Source organism: Sylvia atricapilla, chromosome 13, assembly GCF_009819655.1.
Source record: "Sylvia atricapilla isolate bSylAtr1 chromosome 13, bSylAtr1.pri, whole genome shotgun sequence".
Classification (NCBI taxonomy): domain Eukaryota; kingdom Metazoa; phylum Chordata; class Aves; order Passeriformes; family Sylviidae; genus Sylvia; species Sylvia atricapilla.
In genome coordinates, this window is record NC_089152.1 from 2593412 (window position 1) to 2608502 (window position 15091).

The window sequence follows — 15091 nt, forward strand, 5'->3', positions numbered from 1 at the left end:
TGCGTCCAGGTTTTTGGTCCTGATACTTATTTATAAAATACCGCTATAAAATCCTCTGGTCCTATGCATCTTCTTTTGGCATTATTGGCGCAGGGCTGGAGTGATTGTCCTTGGTGGTGGGTTATGCTACTGATTTAGGCTGTGTTATGCTGGGAATAAACACAGCAAATCAGAAGGGGGCAAATTTGTGCTGATGTGAGGCAATTTGCAGGTGGATGTCGTGCTGTTGGTGTGATGAGGAAGGAGCTGGTGCTACCTCAGTCTCCCCAGCAGTGCTCCTGATGATGCTGCACCAGGAAAAGTGGGGTGGACCCAACTGCTCCCACAATATCTGGCCTTGCCACAAGCTCAGAGCGAGCTGTTGGCAGCTTATTTCATCCCTCTGTGATTAATGTTCCCTGTCTAGAACAGGAGTAATAATACAGGCTTCATCTGTCGGGACCGTGTGCTCCCAGGGCAGGGATGGCCCTGCTGGCTCCAGGTCTGGATGGGGTCCAGGAGGATGAGCCAGGATGTGACTGAGGTCCTTGGTGATGGATGTCACCGCTAATTAGAGCGGTGAGATTAGTCACTGAAGTACAGGAGAGAAAGCCAAAATTGTGTTTCCCAAATGGAAAAGGATAATACAGGGGTATAAGCAAGTTCTTTTGAAGCCCTGAATGTGAATCACAGTGTCAAGTAAAAAATAATTAAACTTATTTTATTTTAAATGTACTTCAAAGTGTTTTTTAAGCTTCCCATTAATTCGAAGTTCTTTCTTTCAGCACTAAATAAATCTCTTGGTTCAAAAGCACAAGTGCTAATTGGTTTCTCTGAGTATGCCTGTCTGCTTGATCAATAGGGGAAGTAGTTTTTGTTAAATATTTGCACATATAGTCACATATTACATTGCTCAGGGAGATGGTAAATGTTTCTCAAAAGCAGACTTGTAGAATGAGGATTCCAGTAATTTTCTTGTGGCTTTTATGTCAGAGCTAATCACGCTTCCTCCCTCCATCCCTTTGCAGAAAGCAAAGCAGTTTTCCCTCGCGTGCTGCCGGCGTCGAGACGAGCGGGCTGTTCAGCTGCCTGCCTGACACCCGGCTCCAACTGCAAACTCGAGCTGCCACGAGCAGAGTTGTACAGTTCCTGCCTCGAGCAGGGAGCGACTGTGAGCCGTGCTGCCTCGCAGTCCGCTTTGGGAGGTACCTGGGATGTTGTGTGGGATTAGCGGGGTTTGGATACACAGCCAGCTGTTGGAGAGGGATGGGGCTTTCAGACTCCCTGAGTGAATTGTGCACAGCCTCAGCAATTTCCTTGCTATCTCTCAATTAATTGCATTTTTACTATTTCCATGTGCCTTTGGAAAAAGTTATTGTTTACTTCCAACTTTGCAGCATCATTTCCTTACTGCTGTGCCTTATCATGTGCCTTACTGCTAACTGCTATCAGTTCTTTATGCTGATGGAATTGGGTCCCTCTCTCCCACTGTTGCCCCCTTATCCTGTCTGTGCTATCCCTCTGACTCCTCTGAGCTGACCTTTTAGAGCAAACACCAGAAACCTTCTTGTCCCACCATGGACATTCTTCTGGGAGTGTCTGTCCCTTTGTTTCTCATCCTGAGCATCCCAGGAAAAGAGGGCACTGTGTCTAGAGTCTGCCTTTGAGACAGGTGAAAGACAGAGCTTGGCTTCTCCCAGATCCCCACATGGGGTGAACTAGCTTCTCCCCATGCATCTGGTTAGTTGGTCACCTGGCCCTGAAACTCCAGGAAGGAGGCAGCAGGTTTTCTTCAAGGTCTGATGAGCATCCCATGAGAAAAACCTGAGCTGAGCTGGAATTTGGGTGCTTCTGGACACTGCAGAGTGTCTACAGGTTACAAACCAGTTGCAGAGTGTCACACCTCAAGGCACAGTGCTGCTCTTGAGTGCAGCCCAAGGAGACCCCAGGACCAGTGTCCGTCCCCACTCCAGCAAGTGTCTGAGGACCCCAGTCCTGATGACGAGTGTCATCACTCCTGCAGTTCAAGCAGCCTGGAGTGAGGATGCAGACCGAATGTTTATGGAGGCAAACATGATTATCTCCAATCACAGGCCTTAATGATGGTTGTTATAATGACAGCAATTGTGGGAAGGGCATGTAATTATGTTGATTCTTCCTTTTATTGTACATATAATAATAAGCTGTTTTATCTAAGAGTACAGGGGTGCTGGGGGAAGATGGGGCATTTATTTAATTATGGATTTTTTCCTGATTGCACATTAGGCTAAATCCTGAAATTTTCAGTCTTTCTGCAGTCAGAAGTCCCTCTTGGATCAGTATCAGGATGCAAGGGTTCTTATCCTGCCTAACTCACCAGAGCACCTACACAGAGAATGGGGCCCCAGCATGGTGTTGAGACCTTGGCCACTTTGCAGAAAAATGCAGAGCATCCATCTAATTCCTTAATTTTCACCAAAAAAAAGTAATTGATGGGTTTGTGCTGGCTGCAGTCTGACTTGCTGAGAGGACCCCGGGCTATCTCATAAAAAAGGAGTCACGGTGAGCAATAGATCACCGAGATGGCTGGAGCTAGCCTGACATTTTAAGACTTAATGGGTTAATAAAGTGTGTGTTTTAGGTGCCTGTCACTAAGTGGGGTTTGTCCATTCCTTGCACACACTCATACCTTGTTGGCAGTACCTTTGGCCTGGCCCTGCAGTACTGCTGCTTTGTCTGCTCTGTCCATCTGCCTCGGCTCAGGTTGCACTCAATGTTTATCCCCCGTAATCCAATTTAAGTTGCCGTAGAAAGCAGTGGGGATTTACAGAAAGAAAGAAAAAAAAATCTCCCTGGGTTTGCAGAGCAGAAAAGACAGACTTTTTTTTTCTTCTCTTTCTTTAGTGTAACTGCCTCTTCTCATCTCTGTTATTCTTATCATGCATTAACAGTCTGCCCTCCACCCTACTTTTGAGCCTGATGTGGGGGGATCCTGTCCTTGGTGGGGTCTATATGAGGGAGGCATTACAAAGCCTGTGCTGTGGCTGGTGTTTACCAAGAGATATTGCTTGTGTGCATCCCAATTCTGTGAGCATCTGTGAAGTTGGTTCCACAGAGCCTGTGAAAAAGGAAAGAAGCTGTATCACAGGTTGGGAAACCACCCCTTGAAGGGCCAATGCACCAGTGAACTGTTAGAAAGGCTTTGTCCATATTTGGATGAAACTGCAGATCTACTTTTTTTTTTGTTACTCTCCTGGAATTTCTTCACCATTGCTCTTCTTTAAAAAAACCCAGCTCACCTCCATCCCTATATTTACAACCTTCAAATATCTATATAACTCCTGTTTCTTGGTCTCTTTTTCTCTTTCATGTCTGCGTATGTTTTGGCCAATCTTTAAGCAATAGTTCTATTTCTGTCATCTTCTCTAGTGTCTGATCATGACTGTAGGGCAAATTATACCCTCAAAAGGTGTGCTGTGACCAAGTGAAGCATAACATGCCAAAGAGGAAGCATTTAAACGTTCTGTTGGCAAAAGAAGTAAATTAGGATGTATCTGTGTGATGGGGGAAGTGAGGGTTTGCCCATTGTTGGTACAAATTCTGCAATAACTTATCTCTCGCGGACATCGTTTAGCGTAATTGCTTTGCAAGGAACCTTTTGTGTGGCTGAGCCAGAACATTGCGCATTTGTATTTTGGTGCTTAACTTGCTCTTCATTAAGGGCTGAATAGCAGCATGCTTTGCCTGTTACAGCGTGAGAGAGACCAAAGCGACAGAAGGGCACGGTGTTGCGTGCGAGAGGCAAACAGCCTCCTGCTCTGCCAAGCGGGAGAAGTGTCGGGAAGATGCCGGTGGCAATATGGTCTGAATCGGGAGCTGAATCCCCCCTTCACCCCGCCGGCTGTGCTGCAAACGGGCCTGGGGCACGGCACAGCCCCTCTGCCTGGTTATGTGGGGAGAGGAGTGGCTTTCCAGCACTGGTGTGCACTTCTGCTCCTGCCATGGGAATGGCTGACGTCCTATGTTTGTGTGGGGTTTAATTGTCTAACCTGCACACCTGCAATAGGAGGTGAAGAGAGAATCTTCAGGGGAGTATGGAGTGGAGCTATGGTTTGGCAAGCTGCTGGAGGGGTGTGCCTGCCTGTCCCCTTCACTGGAGCCTCCAAAGGCAGCCTTGAAGGACTTTGCCTGTGGTTTGGCTTTAAGAAATTGTACCCCACGGTTTCAGAGAGTCAGGTCTTGGTAGGCAAAGCCTGCCCCTGGGTTTTGGGTTCTCTGAAACAGTTGCACTTTGTAGCACATCCAAAACATTTCCATCATCTCCTGTTTCTAGCCCCAGCAGTTGACTCTTGCTGCTGGTCCTGGACCTGCTGCTGACTCTGCCCTACTCTCTTCTTTTTAGATTTCGGCCGTTCCTCCGAGCTGGCGTTCGTCGTGGAGCCTAGTGATGACATAGCTGTGCAGGAGCAACCCTTGATCCTCTACTGCCAGGTGGAGGGCATCCAGCCCATCACCATCACGTGGCGGAAGAACGGTGTGATGATCGTGGACAGTGAGAATGCCTTTATGTTGGCCAACGGGTCTCTGTACGTCTCCCGCTTCCAGAGGGTGCGGGGAGATGGCTCCTCGGATGAAGGCGAGTACGACTGCATGGCACAGAACCACTACGGGCTGGTGGTGAGCCGGAAGGCGAAGATTCAGGCAGCGAGTAAGTACAGGCACTGTGCCACCCCCACCTCACAGGGCAATCCCACAAGGATTTGTTGGGAAGCAGGAGGGCAGCGTGGTGGGTGCTGGGTTTTCGTGGAGGGGGTGTTAAAGAGACAGAAGAGAGAAAAACCCTGGAGCTGGTGTTGAAATCTGTCTGGCATATAATCTGTGTAGCTGTCCACGTGTGAAAGAAGAGATCATCAGCTTTCTTGGGTAGAAAACTAAAAACCACCTTCTAACAGCAAATTCTCTGTGTTGGAGGTGTAAGTTACATTAAAATCATGTGGTGAAGTAGTCTGTGGTTTGTATCTCCTGTGGTGAGTTTGGAAACCCCTTTGCTGTGCAGCCCAGCTGGGCTCTGCTTGGCAGGCAGCACTTCCCAAACCATAGGCAAAGACCTCCTGAAGGTCATGGTATCTTTCATTTTGTTATTTAATGCTGGCAGTGTAGAGGCAGCAAGGTCTTATTTACTACCTGACGTGGCAGTGCCTTTGGGGGCAAGGCTAACAACACCAGACAGATTGTCTGATGGGGGAGCCTGGAGGAGGAGAGAGATGAAAATGCCAGTGAAGGAATGAAATTTAAAGGTGGGGGAGGAAGAATTCCAGGGCAGGCTGTGACTCCAGCTCTGCACGCTACCTGACGTTAGCCCGTTGCATTGCCCTGGGCAGAGCAGTTGGTCCTGTTGGATCTCTTGGTTCTCCTTTGTCAGCTCTGGTTGCTGGTTCGTGTTTGTCCCAGGACCGATGGCAGAGCTGGGGGGTCCATGGTGGTTCCTGTCCCTGTTGTGCTGGTGGCCCTCTTTGCTCACAGACTGTCTGGGGGCTCTGGGAGTGCAGCCACTGATCCTTTTCACATTCAACCAGAAGTTGCTGCTGGGTGTAGTTTCTATGTGAGTGTGAGGATGGGTGTGTGGTACGGCTGCGATACTGGCAGAACACTTTTGTTTGTTAAGTTTTGCTGAAGGGCTTTCCAGCTTGTTTGGAAGATGGCTACTGCTCTTCCTTCTGTGCAAGCCTCTTACTAATGCTTCTGTTGCAATTGCAAATATCACCGTGATTTTTTGGTGCAAAGCAGGAAAAGTCTAAGGCAGAGTCTGGGGCTGAGGTCTTGTCTGCATTTCCCAAACTGGGGGAGCCTTTTGAAACGCTTCCTCCCGCTCCCCGCAGTGCCACGGCCGGCTGGCAGCCCACCAAGGGAACACTCCAGCCCTCGTGTGTAACAATTCCCAAGTGCATGAAGTGGCCATCTGCAAACCTAGCTTTTCAGGAGTGTAAGAAGTGACATTGTCCAGGAGCCAAAGGCTTTGGGGCCGTGCCAGATTAGCAGCTGGATCTCAAACTTGTCAGTCTTGTGGTGCTAAACCTTGGAGCACTTTCGGTGAATGGCTCTGGCATTTATGAGCTGGAAGCCAACTCATGCACAAGCACAATGCCAAACTTCTTGGACCTGTAAACTGGAGACATGAGAGCCAGAGGAATTACCTTTGAGATTGTGGATTGTCAATAAACACTGTTATCTTGGCTCCTGCATCAATATGTATGTGATGTGCTGTGTGTCCCTGAATAGCGTTTCCTTTTGTAGCTGTAGTTTCACATGAATCAAAATGAAAAAGGGATCACGTTGAAAATGCTCTGGACTCTATTCTGGCGCCAGGCTTGGTTTGTTGCCAGCCCTGAGAAAAGGTCTGGATGAAGCCAGCACAAACAGGGGGGCCCCCAGCCTTGATGCCACAGGTGCCTGCAGATAATGGGAATAAAACAGAATGTTGTGGGCAAATGTAACCTGCTGCTCAGGGCAAGTTCCCCTGCTGTGCCTAAGCCGCAGGAACACACACTTGCACTTAGGACTCTGCTTAATCATAGATGAAATCTCCTGAGAATGAATCACAGTTGTACCCTGAGCCCCTAACTCCCACGGTGGTTACACACAAGAGATAGTGATTTTCCTTGCTCTGAGTCCCGATCAGCAAGTCAAAGGAGAAGAGTAATTATCCCCATTTTAGAGACCTTTGCATGGAAGGAATGGGTGCTGGCTGCCTGGAAGGGAAAAAACCCCAAGCGCTAAGCAGACCTTTGCAGAGCAGAGTAAATACTGCCGGTGGGTAAAACCTCATCCCAGTGCTGATCTCTTCTTCCCTCTGAGCCTGACATCTGAACACAAAAGCAAAGGAGAAATAAAAACCTTTCACAAACAAAAATCTTGAAAGTTGATCAAGGCCGTGCTACTGGGGAATAAAAGAGATCTGACAGAGCAGAGCCCCTCGAGAGCTCTGTTGCACTTTTCGCTGTCTTCAAAGGCAGGCTGTTAGTCTCATATCACTGTTACAGACCCTGGCTTTGTATTATTGCTTGGAATATAATCTTCTTGGCTCGGAGGAATGTACATATTTGCATTCAGGAAATGTGGGCTGGATATCATATTTTTATGTTTCAAATTTACTTCAACACTTGGCATTGAGTGAAATTTAACTGGAAGAATATGCTGCTCTCAGCCACTGCGCGTGCGGCCCTGATGGGCTCAAGGTGCTGGCAGTTTCCTCATCAAGCGGGTGCATCTTAAACCCTTCCTCCTAAAAATTAACTCATTAAATTCATTTCATTAAATTCTGGGGTATTTCTGTGTGTCGCCATTATTAATCCAAGATACTCAGCAGAAGGAAGTGGACCTTGGCTGGTTTGTGTATTGGCTGATCAGGTGCTAGAAACATTGATAATATTTTTGTAGTGTAACTTTCTTTTGAACAAGCACAAGTGTGCAAGAAGCCTACATGTAACTGAGATGAGTGGGGAGGCCCTCAGCATTTCTACCCTCTGCCTAACACCCTGGTTGGAATTCTTTCAGTTGCTGTTTCTGTGTCTGTTCAAACCCTGGTGTGTTAGTTTAAAAGGTTGTGGAATGCAACATGTTTTTATAATCTGATCAGGTTATTAAATGCAGATCTTTTCTGTCTCTCAGTGACAGTTTCGTAGTTTCGCATGACTCTGAGCTGTCTTAATTAAAATCAGTTTCATAGTCAGAGTGTTCTCTGGAGGCACCGCTTGGCTGTGTTTTCACAGGTCTCTGAGGAGCTGGATTCCCCCTGTGCATGCCAGAAGCTGAACATGCTTTGGCTCTCTGTGGATGAAGATACCCTCTGAGCAATTGTAACATCCAGAGTCCACTCCTCAGAAAGGTGGGCTCCCCAGAACGCAGCCACCTTTCTTCTCATCACCACCCTTTGCTCAGCTTGGCCTCACTTGCTCTGATTGTGTCATTTTGTGGCATTTTCAGCCCTTTTTACAAATGCTGTAATTTGATGGACCTGGCTCCACATCATCATAAATCACAGCCCAGCCAGTGGAGTAAGACCCATTGATTATATCACTCAATAACAAGCAGTTACCACTAATTGGAAATCACCATCAGGCTGAGTATCAGATCAGGCTCTGCACGTATCCAGCCTGAGAGTAGCAATTTTGTCTGTTTGATCTGAATTAAAAAAAAAAAAAGGAAAGAGGGGAATAATTAAAATGGTGCAGTTTAGAGCCAGAGATTTCTGGAAGTTTGATGAATTGGACCTGCCCAGCATTTGAAGTACTGCAGTACCTGATAATAACTCTGGACAGATCTGAGCTTGTAATGACATTTTGACATTTTCTTCACTCCGTCTTGCTGCAGGGTGATTGGTTTGTAGTTAAGCATAGCAGCGCACATCCCTGTGCCCTTCTCTTCTCTCTGACCCCCTTTCCTTCTGCATCCTGTCCCAAATTCTGCTCCTCCATCCCACTGTGTGTGGTTGTCCATGGCACTTACCTTGCCAGCAGGAGGGCAGGATTGATGGCTTGGGCAAGGCAGATGTTGTGACTCCTCTCTGCATTGATTCCTGCAGACAGCAGCAGCAGCTCCCCTCGCCCAGCCTGGGGACAAGCACACTGTCCCCACAAGCACACTGGCCACTGTGACCTGGAGGCCAAAGGTCTTCAGGTCATCAGCAAGATACAGAAGTGGGGAGGGCTGGTGCATTTGCAAACTTGCAGGTTGGTTTCCCTGCCAAGCTGGTGTGGCTAGGGGAGGAGGTTGGGAATCACAGGGATTTTAAAGCAGCAAAGATCTTCCCATCGTTTCAGCTCCTCTGCACAGAATATATTCAGGGTTTAACCTGCAGCCCCCTTTCCAAGCTCTGGGGTGGTGGGAAGAGCTGCTGAGCCCAAATAATGGCAGCATTTATAAGAGTGTAGAGACAAGAAGGAAGTCTAAAAGGATTAGGGAGAGACAAAGGGGGCTGATTATTTTATGGGTCACAATACAAGGCATTAGAGTGAGATCACAAAGGGATGTAATTACAAAAGAAGGCCATACTGGGGGGGATCAAACCAGGATTAGAGTGGGAAATGTTTTTACACAGTTTTGTTCCACTCATTATGAAGTTAGCATTTTAAATTAAGGTTTAAATAAGGTGGCACCAAAGTTGTCACCAAGGTATTTCCTGGGCAATGCCACTGTTGGGATGCAGATTGCAAGTCGCAGCTCAAAATGTCAAGGCAGACCTTAAACACATGGGTTTGCTGTTGGTTTCTCTTGTGCCTGTACAGTATCTGTGTTGTCAGCAGAGTCCTACCTATGGCTTGTGCTTAGTAAAAATTAACCTGTTTTTGCAGCTGGAGGTGCGATACTTTTGCGACTCCTTGTTTTACTGGTGCAAAATGTGCTGCAGGTAAAGGTCTGCCCTGGTGTCAGTTACAGCTCTGGAGATATCTTTGACTCCCAGGAATTTTTTTGCTAATGGTCATTTGAATTTTATTGCAGTTTAACTCTTGGTGTTACGTGCCAAGTTTCCTCCATCCATAAATGAGATTTTTATCCCCTCTGTTGTGGCTCTGCTAATATTTACTGCCTTTTCTTCTCCAGTGCTGAGCAGAAGGGCTCAGCCCTGGTGCCAGTGATGTTTCTATATTGTCTGTGCTTGGAGTGCTTATGGCAAGCCCAGAGCAAATTCTGGGCTTGCAGCAGTCGATCTCAGAGGGGAAAAACACCCATGAGGAATTGCTAAAGGAAAAAAAGGAAAGCAAAAGAAATTAAGTAAAGCAGAAACACGGTGAGATGTTTCCAGAAGATGGATATGATGGGTGAGTGTGTTATTTCCCTCCATCAGCTCTTTTGGCTGCCCCTAGGACATGCTGGTTCACGTGACACTGCCTCTCACATCTGTACTGATGCAGTAGTTGGCCCTGTGTGTGCTGCAAAACAAATGTACAAATATAGGAGTCACCGGGGGAAAATTGGAGAGCTTTGACTGGGAATTTCAGTAGATTTGCAGGATTAAAAGAGTTTGTCACTTACCACCCACTGCATTTCAGCGTCTGCATGTAACAGCCAGGATTCATCCTGAGACTTGAGCATATTATAAGACCATATTTCTTTTGGCTGCTCATTTCTTAGCAGTGTGATAGTTATTTAAATATCATCTTGCACTTCTTTCCAAGGCTTCTACCGTGGATGCGCCAACCTTAGCTCCGGCAGCGTTATCTCTCATATAGGGGGTTCTCACTGCAGGCAGTAATGTCACTTAGTCATTTATAGAAAGCTCAGGGGAAATATATCAGAAGAATTTCATTAATGGCAGCACTGTTGAGTTATTTGTCTCAATTAACTCTTGTAGCACAGCTGAGGAAGTTCTGACATCTCTGCAGCCTGCACCTGCAGTATGAGGCAGTTCTCTGCTTCTTTTTTAACACGGGGTGAAGCTCTGTGATACCTGCATGGGCAATCCTGTGGGGACAGCACAGTCCCCAGCCCCGTGTGCGTGTACTCTGCTCGTCCCTCTGCCTGCTGCTCTGCTCCAGCCTCACCTCAAGGTATTGGGCCACTCTCCTGTATCATTTTAGTCAGGAGGGCAGGTCTCTGCTTATATGGCTTTCACTCTCATTTTGCCCTACAAGGGTCCCAGCTGGCTATGGTGTGGCCAGTGACATCCATGCACCTACTGTCCTTCAGATTCCTTTCTCTGAACCCAGGATGTGTTTACAGTCAGTGCCATGATTTGCACACTCCTGTGAACACCTGGGGGGCCAAGCTGCTGTTTTGTGTTTACCAGGGACCCAGGCTAGCTGGCCATGGTGTTTCATCTGTGCTGTTGCTTGTCTCTGAGGGGTGTACAGTGCTGGAGCCAGGCTGGGGCCCAGGTGGGAGAGGAGCTGCTTTTCTGCCACTGTTCATTGGCAAGACTGTAAGTAGGAATCAATTTTGTAGGGCATTTGACCAGAGCAATCAATGCTCTTGATCTAGTGAGTAACCATTGAGATTGGAATTTGAGGACCTTGCTTTGAATGATTGGGACCTTTGGGTGCAGTAGTGATACGGGTGAGGTCAGACTCACCCTTCTTACGGGTGAGTCCCTGCACAGGTGCCAAAGCTGCTTTCCCAGAGCTGGCAGGATGGGACCTGGGAGAGACATCAGGCAGAGCTTCCTGACATCAAGGGATGCTGGGTCTGAGCTCTATGCACCTCCTCTTCCGCTCTGGTTTTGGCTCTACCCACCATGGCAGCCCTGTTGCTGGGAAGGGACTCTGCTCCCACTCCTCCTAGGCACAGCATATGGTTTTCAGAGAGGTTCTTGCTTTAAACCCAATTTTACAGTTGGGTTGACTGAGGCAAAAGGAGGTCAAACGATTCGCCTGAGGTCACCCAATAAGTGGCTCAGATTAAATCTCAACCCACGACTCTGCCCGTTCCCAGCGCTGGCTGTGCTGGCCAGACCAGATGGCCTCCTGAATGCGGCGTCAAGATCCCCGGCTTTTTCCCCACCTCATTGTTCTCCATTGTGGGCTTCTGAATGCAGGACCTTGAAAGTGAGAGTCATTTGGATTTGCTGAGTCCAAGTTATTCTATTTAATGACATGGATTTGCAGGAGAGGGTTTAAACACACTGTTTGCTGCTGAGGTTGGAATTTTGAAGAGGTTTACCTCTTGGTTTTCTGAGAGTTAAAACTCTCTCTGGACCAGCTGAAATTGGTCCCTTACCCTTTCAGCCGCCCTGCTGCTGGTTCAACTGACTGCAGGGCTGCCCTATCTTTGTACCAGTGCAGGTTTGTCCATAGGTCTCTTGGATCCTGATCCCTGGGATAATTCCCCAGCACGACACCTTTCGGGTCTGTTTGTGCAGTTAATGTCTTCCCCCTTGGCTTGTTTCTGGGATCATAGGGCAGTCAGTGCAAGGTGCTGCTGGATGGACAGTGTCATGTGCTTACCTCTGTGAATCTGCAGACTCTTTTGTTGCCTCTGGAAAAACAGATGCTGACGTCTCCCTCCTGATCTGGTGTGCATCCTGTACATCACTCCTGACAGAGTAGGGGCTACAGATGAGCTTGAGGCAGGGTTTTAAAGAGCATTTTAAAGATGAGCTTCATTCCTTCTCTCCTAGCTAAGGAGCAGCCTGGAAAGGGGCATCTCTGTAACCTCTATTGGAAAACAGGTGTACAAATGCTTGGAACTGGGACATACAGAACAAAGACCATCTGCCCATGAAGCAGCAGTGCTTGGGTGTCCGGGGCACACTGCAGTACTTGGGGCAGGGGGGGTTCTCCTGCACCCACACATCCCTCTGCATCCCGCCTTCCGAGGGAGGACCCGCACTCCTGCACCACTCACATGCCTCTTGAGCATGCCTTGATTAATGGTGTTTTTTTGTCAGTCCTAAGAGGCCCCATTATGTCCCTTTGATGCTGCATTTTGCACTTACCACTGTCACTGAGCTCAATGACTAATTTTCACAGGTCAAGGGAGAGGGACAATGGATCAGGCCACATTTGGAAGAAACAAATGAAATTTTGCTGCAACTGAGAGCACTAATTAAGAGTGAGGATCAATTTGGGTGTACAAAAGAGATAGTTTTAAGCTGCTGGTGTGTAAATGAGTGACGGTGTTGCAGGAGCAGAAAAGTTCAGTGTGTGCATACTTCAGCTGTAGCATTGTACTCCTCTGCATTTGATCGATTTTTCTGTGAATCTTATGTGCTTATTCATCAAGGAAAAACCAAGCGTTTTCCTGCCTGCTGTACCCAGGAAGGGCAGGGACAGCAAACCTGCCAGATCAAGTCATGGCTGATCCCTGTGAGGTGTTTTTGGCCAGGAGCAGGAGTTTGTGTTTCTTCAGTCGCCTTGCTCATCTTGGGGCATGGCACTGCAGGTTGCCTGGTGTCTTTTGAGTGCAGTGCCTGGCATTCCCTGCCCAGCTCAGTGGGCAGGATGATGCCCATTTTCATCCCGGGCTCTCCCTACCAAGGATTGCACTGTTTCCTGAGACTCAGAGGATTTAGAGGTGTCAGAAAGGGAAGGGACACAGTGGACTTTCATCAAGGAGAATGTCATGGATTCAGAAAGGAGGCCAAGACTGCACAAGCTGGATTCATGTCTTCTCTAAGCATTGCAAAAGTGTGATTCAAGTTTTCCTAAGCTTTCACATACAACAAAAAGTCAGGGCTAATGTGGTTTTGGGATGGGCTGGTTGCAAATGTCCAGGTGTTCAGGCTGCACCAGTTAAAATTAGTTTGCAGATGGCTTTGGTAAAATTGTGTTTATTTTTGATTGGATGTGCCTTGGGTAGAAAGGTAGGAACATCAGCTGGAGCATTCTTTTGCCAAGAGATTCTTCATGGCCTTTGGGGTTCCCATGAAGCAAACCCTAAAACAATTTGAATCCAAATGGATTTATGGCACTGAGAAAATCTCCAAAATAATCAGATGGAAGCAGCAGTCCATCTCATTTTACCTTGTTATTTGGCGGTGTTTGCCCACAAACATATTTACCCCTGCAGCTGAGCATCTTCCCCAGAGGGCAATGGGACATTCAGCTTCTGTCCAGAGGTTTGCTCTTGTCCTGGGCTCCTGTGGTGACATTGCCCTGAATGGCCAAGCAGTGCAGTCACTTCCCTTTGGGAAGTGTGGCAGCTCTGTCCGAGGTGCGGGCGCTTGCCGAGGCACTTTATTTCCTCAGAGCAGCATCCGTGTCCAGCTCACCATAGTTTCCCACGGCAGTGTGTAAAGGGGCGGGAGGGAAAGTCCTGCCTGCATCTTTCATTAGTGATCCTAATGCTCAGAAGAAGAGACAGGGCCCCAAGGGGGTCAGCCTGAACTGTCTGTCAAAGAAAAGGGAGGGGAAAGAGAAGAAAAAGTCTTCACATGCTGGACTGGCCGGTGGAAAGGTGACGGCAGAAATAATCCTTTTTGTAAAGCTTGTTTTCATGACCAAAGAGAAAACAGCTTTCTTGTCCCTTGGGACATCCATGGGTGCTGTAGACCTTCACAAGGGCTCAAGCTCTGAGGACACCCACCATCTCTAAATGACAGGGACTGGTCGAAGTCCTAAATACAGAGTCTGGGTGCTACACTGGAATGATCCAGACTTGACTGTTTGGCCAAAGCAGTGTGCTGATTGATGTCTTGGGAAGCCTGGCTCTTGCTACTGATCTCAGGCAACTGTGTATCTCTAGGAATTAAGGATGGTGGCCTTGGTCCTCCACCGATCTTCCCATCCCCATTGGTTTTGGGGGCCCACTGCCTGCACACTGTCCTTGCCAAGCTGGTGCAGGGGGCCCTCACCCCACTTGAAGCTGTCAGAGCTCATTACCAGCACAGGCAGCTCCTTCCCACCGCAGTGGGGCCGGGGAGGCCGGTGCCTCGGGCTGGCTGCTCACTGCTGATTGCTCTGTGCCTAATCGGGGCCGAGGAGCTGGGGCACTGTGTGGACCTCACGCCGCTGCCAGCTGTCGATTTTCATGAGCCTCCTGGCTCTGACTTTTCTGAGACCTTTGAGCTTGTGCCCAACCATCCGGGAACCAGCCAGAGGGGTCAGAAGTTCTTACATGGGAAAACAGAAGTCCCTGCACCGTATATATGCATATGTAAAAGCCTCTTAGAGAAGGAGTTTTAAAAGCCAGCATGGTGTAGGTGAGCAGGAGGTGTTTGTGGTGTTGTGCTGGGGAACATGTATGAGCCTTTCTGCTTAAGACAGTGGTTTGCATGTGTTTGAAGCACCTCGATGATTCACACTGCTGCATCCCGTGGGGAAAGTGGATTTGTTCTCCTACAGCTCCGTGCCCAAGGGGAGCCTGCTTAATTTTTCTTTTACTAACTAGGTTCTCCTAAGAATGAGAGATTACCTGATCTTCCAAAAGCATTTCCAATGTGCGGAGAAGTCTGGATGACTCACAACTTTTAATTAGCTCTCCTGACAGAGGCAAGGATCCCTCCCTTTCTCCCTCCTTCCCTAACAGAGGTGGTGATTAGAATTACAATGAAGATAATCCAAACTGTATGTGTAGGGTTTTCAGTAAGCGGAGAACAAAGCAGGACATCCATCTGGTGAGTGTGAGCCCATAATACCTTTCTGCTCATTTCTCCAGTGCAACAGGAGCTGCTTGGGACGGAAGCAAGCTCATTATTTTG

The 15091-nt window shown here is 48.0% G+C and overlaps 1 protein-coding gene across 1 annotated transcript in view; it reads left to right on the plus strand.

The window, feature by feature from the left end:
• The window catches only part of IGDCC3 (immunoglobulin superfamily DCC subclass member 3), a 95955-nt gene that overhangs the window by 5716 nt on the left and 75148 nt on the right, over positions 1 to 15091 (plus strand). The window contains exon 2 of the mRNA XM_066328220.1: positions 4361 to 4666. Within this exon, the coding sequence (XP_066184317.1) occupies positions 4361 to 4666 (306 nt within the window). The remainder of the gene's footprint in view (positions 1 to 4360; positions 4667 to 15091) is intronic.